The sequence below is a fragment of the Lichtheimia ornata genome, assembly GCF_029851405.1.
Source record: "Lichtheimia ornata isolate CBS 291.66 chromosome Unknown scaffold00045, whole genome shotgun sequence".
NCBI lineage: Eukaryota > Fungi > Mucoromycota > Mucoromycetes > Mucorales > Lichtheimiaceae > Lichtheimia > Lichtheimia ornata.
The window spans coordinates 281718-294516 of NW_026695365.1; the positions used below are offsets into that span (position 1 = coordinate 281718).

At 43.6% G+C, this 12799-nt stretch overlaps 4 protein-coding genes across 4 annotated transcripts; 2 read left to right on the forward strand and 2 right to left on the reverse strand.

Moving 5' to 3' along the window:
- Window positions 1–148: 148 nt before the first annotated feature.
- Window positions 149–3408, forward strand: O0I10_008544 (uncharacterized protein; the record flags this gene model as incomplete). Its single annotated transcript, XM_058488547.1, has 16 exons — window positions 149–199; window positions 257–434; window positions 490–643; window positions 707–810; window positions 876–1005; window positions 1067–1206; window positions 1264–1418; window positions 1483–1520; window positions 1589–1872; window positions 1929–2075; window positions 2136–2210; window positions 2263–2345; window positions 2396–2928; window positions 2994–3138; window positions 3206–3317; window positions 3380–3408. The coding sequence occupies 16 exons, from the start codon at window positions 149–151 to the stop codon at window positions 3406–3408; spliced, it is 2358 nt and encodes a 785-aa protein (XP_058340793.1).
- A 789-nt stretch (window positions 3409–4197) lies between these two features.
- On the forward strand, window positions 4198–5185 carry O0I10_008545 (GTP-binding nuclear protein spi1; the record flags this gene model as incomplete). The annotated part of the gene is made up of 6 exons (XM_058488548.1): window positions 4198–4234; window positions 4294–4368; window positions 4454–4571; window positions 4636–4777; window positions 4846–4973; window positions 5044–5185. The coding sequence occupies 6 exons, from the start codon at window positions 4198–4200 to the stop codon at window positions 5183–5185; spliced, it is 642 nt and encodes a 213-aa protein (XP_058340794.1).
- A 233-nt stretch (window positions 5186–5418) lies between these two features.
- Window positions 5419–5973, reverse strand: O0I10_008546 (ubiquitin-60S ribosomal protein L40; the record flags this gene model as incomplete). Its single annotated transcript, XM_058488549.1, has 3 exons — window positions 5419–5427; window positions 5493–5814; window positions 5918–5973. The coding sequence occupies 3 exons, from the start codon at window positions 5971–5973 to the stop codon at window positions 5419–5421; spliced, it is 387 nt and encodes a 128-aa protein (XP_058340795.1).
- A 3666-nt stretch (window positions 5974–9639) lies between these two features.
- On the reverse strand, window positions 9640–10845 carry O0I10_008547 (uncharacterized protein; the record flags this gene model as incomplete). The annotated part of the gene is made up of 1 exon (XM_058488550.1): window positions 9640–10845. One exon carries the CDS (start codon window positions 10843–10845, stop codon window positions 9640–9642), a length of 1206 nt encoding a protein of 401 aa, XP_058340796.1.
- Between the last annotated feature and the right edge of the window lie 1954 nt (window positions 10846–12799).

Genomic DNA, 12799 nt, shown 5'->3' on the forward strand with positions numbered 1-12799 from the left:
GCTTATCAAAGGATAGTATGCAGTCGTAGTAGTGATGGTTGTGGTTGTATTTGCATTTGCGTTGCTGGTGTGACACCACGCTGATATTCAAGGACAGAAATGGCGACGCGTACCAGGTCTCGCTTGTTCTCCAACCGCTTCTTGCATAATGACTATTCCATTCAAGCTATCGGCTTCACTTTATTCACACGAACAAGATGTATGTAGATATACACGTCATACATATGGAATTGCTCACTAGGAATGGTCCATGTAGGTTCGAGCTCTTGGTGCGCTTTCCAACGACTTGATCTTTTCAGCTGCTCGTGACAAAACGGTCCGATCTTGGCGACGTACAAGTTCCAACACCTTCGAACCTGAAAATGCCTTCCGTGGTCATGAACACTTTGTCAACTCCTTGGCCATCTTGCCACCATCGTCAACGTTCCCTAATGGTAAGAGGATACAAGGAAATAGCCATGTATCAAAGACACTGATACGGGTTGCTAGGCTTGGTGGCATCGGGTGGATCGGATCGCCTGGTGTATGTATACGACCCGGCTGATACAAAGCAAGCACTCTATACATTGGTGGGCCATTCAGAGAATGTCTGTTGTCTCACAACGTCTCCTGGTGGTGATATCATCTCTGGTTCATGGGATAAGTAAGTGAATTGATTGATCCTGAATAATGGTATCATTGACAAGGAAATGCTGCTTATTCTTAGGACCGTCATTGTCTGGAAAGAATTCCAACAAGCTTATACATTGAAAGGACATACGGCTGCTGTATGGGCTGTATTGGCTTTGGAAAATGACTTGATCTTGACAGGTACAAATAATGCATGTTTGACGGAGATTGATAGTATGTTTTTGGCTGACATCGTACAACGATAGGTGCTGCTGATAAGACTATTCGATTATGGAAGAAAGGAAAAGAGATCAAGGTTTTCCATGGACACACAGATGCTGTACGTGGTCTTGCTACGGTACCTGGTGTTGGCTTCGTTTCATGCTCCAACGATGGGTAAATATATCATTAGCAGTGAAGCAATGAGGATCAGGATGATAATATCAAGGCATCTTAGAACCCTTCGAGTATGGACATTGGATGGTGAATGCGTTCAAGAGCTATCGGGTCACACTAGCTTTGTGTACTCTGTCACGGTGCTTAGCACAGGCGAGTTTGTGTCTTCAAGCGAGGATCGAAGCGTGCGTATTTGGAAAGGTAATTTATGCAACCTACATTGCTATCTATATAGGCGATCCTCATCATCTATAATAGATGGCGGATGTGTCCAAACATTGCAGCAGCCTTGTGTATCAGTATGGGCGGTCTCCCATTTGCCAAACGATGATATTTTGGTTGGTGGTAGCGACTCTGTGGTCCGAGTTTTCACTCGCGCGGATGAGAGGATGGCGGATGCTGACACGCAAAAGGTAACATTTGTCGATATATGGATATACGGCAACATTCATTGTTAACGTTACGTGTATCATGTAGCAATTTGATGAACTCATTGCAAGCCAATCAATTCCATCGTAAGTCTTTGTTTGGGATCCAGGAGAATGGGATCAAATTACAAGCATACTTATATAATGCTTTTTAGGAACCAGATTGGCGATGTAAACAAAGAAAAGTTAGCAGGACCGGAGGCTCTCAATCAACCAGGAAAGTCCGAAGGACAAGTTATCATGGTCAACAACAATGGAACCGTTGAGGCATATCAGTGGAGCACCCAAACCCAAACTTGGCAAAAAATTGGCGATGTTGTTGGTGGTGTCGGCTCGGGAAGCAAGCAACTCTACGAAGGCAAAGAGTATGATTATGTATTTGACATTGACATTGGAGCGGGACCTAATGCTATGCTCAAACTTCCCTACAACGTTGCTGGTAAGTACTATCAGGATCAATCCATATCTCGAATCAATGCTCATCATTGGCATTAGAAAACCCATACACCGCTGCACAGAATTTCATTTGGCGTCATGAGCTACCCCAAGGATTCTTGGATCAAATTGCTGATTTTATTGTAAAGAACGCACAAGGTGTGGAGCTGGGTCAAGGAGGCGGACAATATCAAGACCCATTCACAGGTAAATTTCGACTACGGATTGCTCGTAATTATTCTTGATCACTGATCTTTGGTGTAATAGGTGGTAACAGCTATCGACCAAATCAGCCATCTTCCGGTGCCTCAACTTCAAACCAATTTCTCGATCCTTTCACAGGTGAGCTTAACCTTGAAAAAAGAGAAGGGCAATTCTAATAGCCTTCTTTTAGGTGGATCATCTTATCGCGGCGCTGGTGCACAAATGGTCTCGGAAACAACATCGCCAGCATCGAAATCAAAGATTCTACCTCTTGTAAGTAATGAACAACTATCGAGGATAAGTGGCTCATATCGCATGATTAGACAACATACCTATCCCTCAAGCAAGCTAATCTGGATGCAATCATCTCCAAGTTACAATCGATCGACAGCGAGGCAGGACCTATGAAACTGAGTGATGCCGACATGAATGCATTGCTTGCAACAGTTGCCTATTTGCGTAATCCAGCGAGCGGAGGTGATATCAATGGGCAAGGTGTCACTGTGTTAGCAAAGATTACGACCACCTGGGAACCAGCAAAGCGATTTCCAGCACTCGATCTATTACGTCTTGTCGCATTATACAATCCAGAAACTATTAGTGCCGCTGTTCCTGATGGTGATCCTGTGAGCTTCTTTGCCAAAGTGGGTGGCCTTTCGAATCCAATGAATGACAAGGTGGCCATGACCAATGCTATGCTTGCCTATCGTGGTATTGCCAATGTTTTTGTATCGCCTCGAGGAAGAACGATTGTATGGGAAAAGCGTGCCAGTGTGGTAGATGCCTTGCAAATCGAAAAAGTCAGCGTTTATAATGGCAAGCCTGTGAGACTAGCTATCAGCACCCTTGCGCTCAAGTAAGTTTTCTCTCTATCTCTTTCTCTTTCATGTGCCAATATGGGATGGAATTATTGACTCGCAGTAACAGCTTAGCAGTGCTCTTAACCATGCATGATCAAAAGGATGAAGACTGCCAAATGAGCCTGATCGGATCCCTCGCTGAACTTGTGAAATCAGAACATGACGAAGAGAATTTATACCGCATTCTTGTGGCGATTGGCACATTGGTATGATACTCAGTGGTATATGGTGGTGCGATGTTTCTATGGCTCATTCACTCTAATGTACAACTAGGCAAAACGATCTGATGTGGCCCGAGAAACGGCCCGTGTATTAGATGCTGCGGTGGAGGTCCAACGTGTAAAATCGGAAAATGCAGGCAAGGCACGCATTCAACAAGTTATAGGTAGGTTTCAAGGGGAGAGGGATATATCAAAGAGCATGGATATTGATTGTGAATGAATGTAGACGAGCTACTTCCTCTTTTGAAAGCATAATAAACACAACACACAACCCTTTTTAAGACATTTATATGACTCTTATTCTATACAATGAGGTAAACATGGTCGTTCAAATCCAAGAATTAGATCCCATTATACTCCCGCAGGCAGCGTGTTCGGTTGCCACCGGTGTTCTTTGTATCACATGTTACACAGCTTGATTCTAATGACCTGCACAGCAAACTTAAATCTAAGAATGGCGTGTTTCATTGTTATAGAAAAGCTAGCTTGATGGAGCATGGAAATGGTTGGATAAAAAAAGAGGATTACCTTACTCATTATTCCTCAGTGGGAATAAAGAACCTGGTGGGATCAAAATCAATGATGTGGCTCCAGGTAGCTTAGCAAAACGGTGAACCTGCCAATCTATGTTTTGCATAATGGCAACTTTGGTGCAGCAATAGGGTATCAATCAAAAGTGCAAGACGAGACAAAGAAGCATCGAACCGATCAATGATACATCTTTATCGAATACAATACCTTCAATGTCATGGTTGCCATTATCCTCGGGTGTGTCGATTCACTGCCAAAATGGAGTAGTACTAAACTACCTCTCGCACCCCCACCAACTCCAAAACTGCGGTCTAGCGGTATTTAAAAGTCGTATTCATTGCAGGATATCTTAAGCACCATCCTGCATCCATCCATCACAGCCATCCATCCTTTTTCCTTTCATCTTCATTATTGCAAGGTACGTATCCATCCCAATATCATATGGATGAATGAATCTTTATCCATAAATATCGAAATACGCGACTCATTCTCACGCATATCTTGCTTCTAGTCATGTCTGAACAAACTCCTACTTTCAAGCTCGTCCTTGGTATGTCCATCATGGCTACACTGAATAACGTACAATCGGCTCATCTTGTTGATATATAGTTGGTGACGGTGGTACTGGCAAGACCACTTTTGTTAAGCGTCACTTGACTGGTGAATTCGAGAAGAAATATGTCGGTAAGTGCAATGGCTGGTCTCATCTGGCTTCTGTTTTTCCATGTCCTTCCAAGATGGGGGGTTGCTAATCGACGTGGTATAACAGCTACTCTTGGCGTCGAAGTTCATCCTCTCACTTTCCACACCAACTTTGGTCAAATTATCTTCAACACCTGGGATACCGCTGGTCAGGAGAAGTTTGGTGGTCTTCGTGATGGTTACTAGTACGTGTATGCAAGTGGATCGTGCGATAATGGATTGCTGATATCATCGTCATCATCATTATAGTATCCAAGGCCAATGTGCTATTATCATGTTTGATGTCACTTCTCGTATCACTTATAAGAACGTCCCCAACTGGCACCGTGATCTTGTTCGTGTTTGCGAAAACATCCCCATTGTTCTCTGTGGTAACAAGGTTGACATCAAGGTATGTTATAGGGGCCATCATATGAATGTATGTATAATACAGGCATTAATGAATGTTGTACCATATAGGAGCGTAAGGTGAAGGCCAAGACTATCACTTTCCACCGCAAGAAGAACCTCCAATACTATGACATTTCCGCCAAGTCCAACTATAACTTTGAGAAGCCTTTCTTGTGGTTGGCTCGTAAGCTTGTTGGGTAAGTACCATTGTGTAATGTGGATGATCTCGTATGATGAGGATCATGCAGCTAAAAAGATAAATCATAGCAATCCCCAATTGGAATTCGTTGCTGCACCTGCTCTTGCACCTCCCGAAGTACAAGTCGACACCAATCTTATGCAACAGTACCAGAACGAAATGAACGAGGCTGCTGCTCAACCCCTTCCTGAGGAAGATGACGACTTGTAAATTCTCTTATTTTTGGATTCGCATCACACTTTTTTTTACATCCATGCACGCACATTCACACTCTATTCCCATATCATTTTCCTTCACCTTTTAGCTAGCATCCTCCTCCCTTCCACTATCCTCCTTTCCCCCCCTCTTTAGATAGTATCCCAACCCATTGAAAAAAATCTACCAAATGGAAGAATTGCAAATCGAATCCCTTTATTGCAACGCAAGAAAGAATAACCAAATGTTTATTTGAGCTATTGGACATGAGTGGGTTAATATGTAACATTGAAACACGCCCGATCCATTTCGATATTGTTACCTTCTTCTTAGGACGGAGCTGGTTGGAATGACCACACTTTCTCTTACGGCAGTTGGTGGCACGAGGAGGAAGGCGGGCATAGCACTTGCGGCAAATGTTCTTCTCGCAGTTGTACTTGGAAGCAAGAGCCTTAAGCGAAGGTTCAATGATACCACCACGAAGACGGAGAACAAGGTGAAGAGTAGACTCCTTTTGGATGTTGTAGTCAGAAAGAGTACGGCCATCCTCGAGTTGCTTGCCAGCAAAAATCAAACGCTGCTGGTCTGGGGGAATACCCTCCTTATCTTGGATCTTTTGCTTGACATTTTCGATCGAGTCAGAGCTGTAATAATATGGTGTAGTGGCGTATGTTGCGTAAGTTTTTCGTATTCTCAAGGGGTGTATAATATATCATGGATGTATGTGTGAGTGAGTATGTATCTAACCTTTCGACCTCAAGGGTGATGGTCTTGCCAGTAAGGGTCTTGACAAAGATTTGCATTCTGGAAAAGAACCGATTGATCAATTAATAAGATGACCGATGGATGGATAAATGGATGGATGAAGGATGGATGGATGGATGGATTACCTTGCAAAGACACAAAGAGAGGGAATCAGGCATCGCCTGGTCACTGCGCAAGTATACAGCCATCCCCCTCTCACTCGAACCCAATTCAGATGCCGACTACTTCCACATCAAGTACTACTATCTCATTTCCCTCTTGTATACTAGCATACCCGCCATCTCTTGGTCACCCACTACCTATAGTATTCAATCTTGACACGGCCCCTTGTAAAGAAATGTGTATCTATAATACATTGTATATGCATTTCGCTCTATTTAATATGGAAGATAGGAAATGTGATGGCTTTTTATTACATCAACATCACCTTCATCATCATCGTACATCGCTTACAGCATAGGGAAACTATAAACGTACCTATGAAGAATGAAGCCTTTATTAGAACAAAGTTAATCAGCATGTCCAAGAGCACCTTCTGACCATGTTTCAAGTTTGAGAATGGGCCGTACCTCTACTTACATTCCGTCCATCCATTGTCTTCCTATTTTTGTGCGCCCCGCATTCAAAGCCTTCATAATGAAGTCTGCGAGGTTAATTTCCACTTCTTCCACTCTCAGCTTCTACCCTCTTCCTTCCATTCTCAACTGTTGCGCCATTCAAGTACATACAACTACCACCTGCAAATGATTGTCCTGCTTCAACCCATCATGTCCATCCTACAACTACCTTGATTCGATTTCTTTGACTGAATGGCAAGTTCATGGCCTGTGCACAGCCTTCTTGTCACTCTACTACAACACACGCATTCGTTTATGCAACACACGCTCTTTCACGCTTCTCTGTCACGACCAATCGTAACACCATTCATTCCAGCAGTTGCTATTAGCTCCATTGTCTCAAGCAGCGTTCACAACCTTGTCATTCTACCACAACATACGCTCATGCACGTTACTCTGCCACGACTAAACGTATCATCCAGCTGCTATTCGCAAGGTGTCAAACAGCATCCTTTACTTGCATCCTTTTTTCACGTGAGCAGCGGATAGCCATTGTATAGGGGCAACCTTTTTTAAGTGTGGCAACTTGCTTTAATACATACGATTCCTATCGATGATGTCATATCAATACGCCGCAATACAAGCAATCTTCATCATGTTGAGCTGCGATGGAAAAGGACCAAGAAAGGGACTGACCAATGGAGAAGGATCAGCAGCAATATTGGACATGCAAGGGTTATGGATGGATGGATGCAATCAAGTGCAGTGATGGGGAGGCTTGAAATGTCATTTTGGTTACTTGGCGCGTCGCCAGCGGGAACTATGGATCGTTTCACGTGGATGAGGCTGAGGATGACGATGGATTGGATGGGATTGAGTAAAGGGTTTGTATCTTTGACGAAAGAAGGTGGTTTACAGCCATGGATGATATTGGAATACTCGAGTCAATGCATGCAGCAGCTATTTTGCAATCATGGATGAAGGATGGTTATGGCGGCAGCAGCCAAGATCAATGGCACAATTACCCCTGTTCCCTCGATGTGATCCACCCATATTGTAGTCAATTTGAAACGTTGTTCCTTTATCATATTCACTTGATAGACACCCACACTACAATGTGCTATTCCTCGAACTTTTTAATGAATGAAAAATTGGATTCAACATAACATGTGGGGTATCGTGCTATCAGCTCATACGTGCGAGATGTGGATCATTTCTTTGGTTCCTGGATTGAAAGAGAGAATAGATATTTGACATCATCGTTTCGAAATGCTTTTGTACCTTTGTCACAGCATTATTAGTATACTACATTCGATAGATGCTCCTGATCTAGACAAAGATAGTTGAAAGACAGTGGGGATTCTCGAAGGCTTGTACGTACTCGAAAGATAATACATAGCCTGTGGATTACATACTATTGCTTCGAAGATAGAATAATAAAGGTGGTCCGGTATCGGTCATGCAAGAAGTATATAGGTTTTGTGATACAATAAGGAGGAGTGGGATGACGTTGAGAAGAGAAAAAGTGAAGTGATCCCTGCATTGAGTTTCAGGATGAGTGACTCATTCTATTTGTATACATATCTTTTTACATATACAAATTGCTTTATGCAGCTCGACTTTCTTCTACATGCAAATGTGATACATACCTTGACACACCTTCATTATTGGATGTTGTTTACTTACGTACCTTCACAAAGGCAATCATCATCATCATCCATTTGTGCAACAACCTGTCAAGCACATGCGTGTGTAACTACTACCACGTGCCGTTTCACTCAGCTTTTCATCTTTCCGTTAATGCAGCCGACACCATCCACTAGGAAAAAGCAACTCCACCACGCTTACAGCATAAGTAAAACATAAAGACGCCTGTATCTCCAAACTTTACAATGAAACGTGTGGTTTTTATTAGAGCAATGTGCTCGGCTTGGCCAACAGCACCTTGTGTGTAAGTTTCACGTTCAATGTCGCAAACAGCCCAAAAAAGATTTTTTGGTCGTCGAAAAAAGTTTCAAGAGGTCGACCCCCAGATCCAGTTTGGCTGGTAGCGACATTGCGAAATCTGGGATTAGCCACGATGAACTTGAAACTTTCACACAAGGTGCAGTTGGCCAAGCCGAGCACATTGCTCTATTTAAAACCCCACGTTTGATTGTAAAGTTTGGAGATACAGGCACCTTTATGTTTGTAAGCGTGATGCTATATGAAAAGTGGTCTTTGTTCATTGCCAAGTAGGTAGACCCTGGAGAGCCAAAGATGCAGAAGGACCTCTTTGGGTAACTCAGCTAAAAAGTCAGGACTTCAGGGACAATGCATGAAAGGTACGCAACCCTCACTTTTATGTCATACATTGGCAGCTAATAGCCACTTTTGTGCATTCCCAACTTTTGTGCATTCTATTGTAGGTGGACGATGCTCCTTCTCTAGACATTCATTTCCATGATTAAAGTTGGTTGATCCGAGCTGATTTGGTTGAGTTACGCTCACACAAGATTACATCGGTTGAGCTACATCGAGCGTGCTTGATGTCCAGAGTGATGTAATCTCTCTTCGCCCGCAGCTCAGTCAAATCAGCTCGGATCAACCTACTTTAATCATGGAAATGAATGTCTGGAGCAGGGGCATCGTTCCCATGCAGTGGATCTTGCAACAATGATGATTGGATAAAAGTGGCCGTTAGCTAGCAATACATGCCTGTTCCTAGATGATCCATAAAGTAATTATATATTGACCCTTTCATTCATGCAAACGTAGCTGTGTTACACAACACGACCCTCTGCATCTTTTGCTCTGTCAGGGTCTAGCTACTTTACATTAAACAAAGACCACTTCTCATATAGCATCACGCTTACAAACATAAAGACACCTGTATATCCAAACTTTACAATCAAACGTGGGTTTTTTATTAGAGCAATGTGCTCGGCTTGGCCAACTGCACCTTGTGTGAAAGTTTCACGATCAAGCTTGCCAATCCCAGATTTCGCAATGTCGCCACCAGCCAAACTGGATCTGGGGGTCGACCTCTTCGTTATATGGAGGCTTGTTTAGCCTCGGTTTTTATTGGGAGTATGTCTGAGAGTGATACCCCAAAGACGTTACAAGGATGAAGAAATGTTATAGGAAGGAAAGGAGATGACTTTAGACTTATGTTGGATCATTGTTCCCCTTTGACAGGGAACTCACCGAGGAAAGAGTAGTTGGTGTGGACGAAGACAAAGATTTACCTTGATCTTTCAAAGTGTGACAAAGACGTTCAAGTTCAGGAATCGATAAGGAGGCAATAATGGTCTTAGCGTGGTCGGACATAGGATAACGCTTTTCAACGTGCTGTACCATGGCGTCTCGATCAGGGGAAGGAGGCTGAGGTTTGAGATCAATTTGGTCATCGGGGATAAAGTCACTAATAATGGCATCATTGTGGCTTTCAAAAGGCGAAGGATCAACGCTGAGCATGGAGATATCTGAATTTGAGCTCTTGACTGAATACGATGAAGGCGATGATGGTGTAGGTGGGTTATAAGTATCAGGTGTAGGCTTGACTTGACGGTTGGTACATTGGGCTGCTCGGTGACCTGGTTGGCCACAGGTCCAACAAAGACGGCTACGGCTAGGATGGCGGGGACAAGCAGAGGTCGCATGACCAGCTGTGTGACAACGAAGGCAGTGTAGCGGCATTTCAGCCCAAGTGGCGTGGAACGAATCATCTGATGTAAGCCAAGGGATAGTGTGGGAAAGCTGCTTGTACTTGTAGTTGGCTGGGATTTTCAAGGTAGCGTAACCTCGTCCCATGAAGAGGTTTGATGCATGATCACGGAAGATGCCATAGTCACTAAGGCTACCATAAGGTGCCAGGGATTTGCGAAGACCAAGTCTTAATTTGTCTAGTGTAGTGAATGGAAGATCGGAGAGTTGAAGATGCACTAAACGGGTATCAGCGGAAATGGGCTTTGAGGCAAGAATACATTCACCATCATCAAAGGTGATGCCTGTTACAGATGTCTCTTCACACTGCTTGGATGTGGGAAGGAAGAGCTCAACAATGCGGCGTGATTGATCAGAATGAAGACGTACACCACAATTGTCTGGATAGCATTCGTTGATATAGCAAAGTAGAGCAGCGCGGTTTTCGGGGCGAGACGTGAAGTCGAAAAACATGCTAGGACAAGAAGCTGGGGAACCACCAACCTTCCATACTCTGGAACGGATGGTATTGTCAGTATCTTTTGATATCAGAGACTCCTTTATAGGAGGATGAGCACGCGTAGCATGAGCATAAGATGGGTGACGTTGTTGACTGTTTTGGGTGCCTGATGCCTTATCAGGCGATTTGATAAAATTCGCGGAAGACATGGGTCAACCTCTTCGACGACGACGACCAAAAAATATTTTTTGGGCTGTTTGCGACATTGAACGCGAAACTTTCACACAAGGTGCTGTTGGCCAAGCCGAGCCCATTGCTCTAATAAAAACCCCACGTTCGATTGTAAAGTTCGGAGATACAGGCACCTTTACGTTTGTGTGCGTGATGCTATATGACAAGTGGTCTTTGTTCATTGTGAAGTAGGTGGACTCTGGCAGAGCAAAAGATGCAGAGGGACGTGTTTGTGTAACTGGGTTAAAAAGTTTGGACTTCAGGGACCATGCATGACAGGTACGCAACCCTCACTTTTATGTCATACATTGGCAGCTAATAGCCACTTTTGTGCATTCCCAACTTTTGTGCATTCTATTGTAGGTGGACGATGCTCCTGCTCTAGACGTTCATTTCCATGATTAAAGTAGGTTTATCCGAGCTGATTTGGTTGAGTTACGCTCACACAAGATTACATCGGTTGAGCTACATCGAGCGTGCTTTATGTCGAGAGTGATGTAATCTCTCTTTGACCGCAGCTCAATCAAATCAGCTCGGATCAACCTACTTTAATCATGGAAATGAATGTCTAGAGCAGGGGCATCGTTCCCATGCAGTGGATCTCGCAACAATGATGATTGGATAAAAGTGGCCGTTAGCTAGCAATACATGCCTGTTCCTAGATGATCCATAAAGTAATTATACATTGACCCTTTCATTCATGCAAACGTCGCTGTGTTACACAACACGACCCTCTGCATCTTTTGCTCTGCCAGAGTCCACCTACTTGACAATGAACAAAGACCACTCTTCATATAGCATCACGCTTACAAACATAAAGGTGCCTGTATCTCCAAACTTTACAATCGAACGTGGGGTTTTTATTAGAGCAATGGGCTCGGCTTGGCCAACAGCACCTTGTGTGAAAGTTTTACGTTCAATGTCGCAACTAGCCCAAAAAATATTTTTTTGATCGTCGTCGTCGAAGAGGTCGACCCCCAGATCCAGTTTGGCTGGTAGCGACATTGCGAAATCTGGGATTGGCAAGCTTGATCGTGAAACTGGCACCCAAGGTGCAGTTGGCCAAGCCGAGCACATTGCTCTAATAAAAACCCCACGTTTCATTGTAAAGTTTAGAGATACAGACACCTTCATGTTTTACCTAATCCGTAAGCGTGATGGAGTTGCTTTTTCCTAGTGGATGGTGTCGGCTACATTAACGGAAAGATGAAGTGCTGAGTGAAATGGCACGTGGTGGTTACACAAACACGCCCTTGATAGGTTGCTGCACAAATGCATGATGATGATGACGATGATTTCCTTTTGTGAAGGTGTGTCAAGGTATGTGTATGACAATAAAGGTTCCATATCCCATCTTCGATGAGGGGAGTCGAAGCTGCATATATTACAATGATTCGCATGGACATGCCGGATGCCATTTTTTGGCCACAGTAAGATTGATTGGTTGTTCATTCTCCCTGAAACTCAATGGGAGGGATCATCTTTCTCTTAAAGTCAGCACACTCTTTATCATGCATCCATTGGATGGATCCTGCTCTTTGAGATCCACATGGATCAAAATAACCGACAATTGAACCAGTTTTATCCTATCTAAACTATAGTCTACAAACAATAGAGTAACAACACAAGCTAGCTAAGTGGAAGTGTATAATGGAAAAGAATGCTTGTTTATAGCTACTTTGCTGTTATTGTCGTCGTCGGCACCGTGTATATCGTCATCATCATCCATCGACAACATCACCATTACTCACATTATCATCGTAAACACCGTCTCTACAATAAAAGAAAGCAAGGTAGCGAATATGGGCATTGGAAAGGATATCACTTTGCTGGTGCCTCGGCTCATTGTTGTCCCCATCCGCTCTTTCAAAAGGAAGGATTACTCTGTTTACTCGATCCTCAATGGGTAAGCACCAGCAGGGTGGGGGGGGG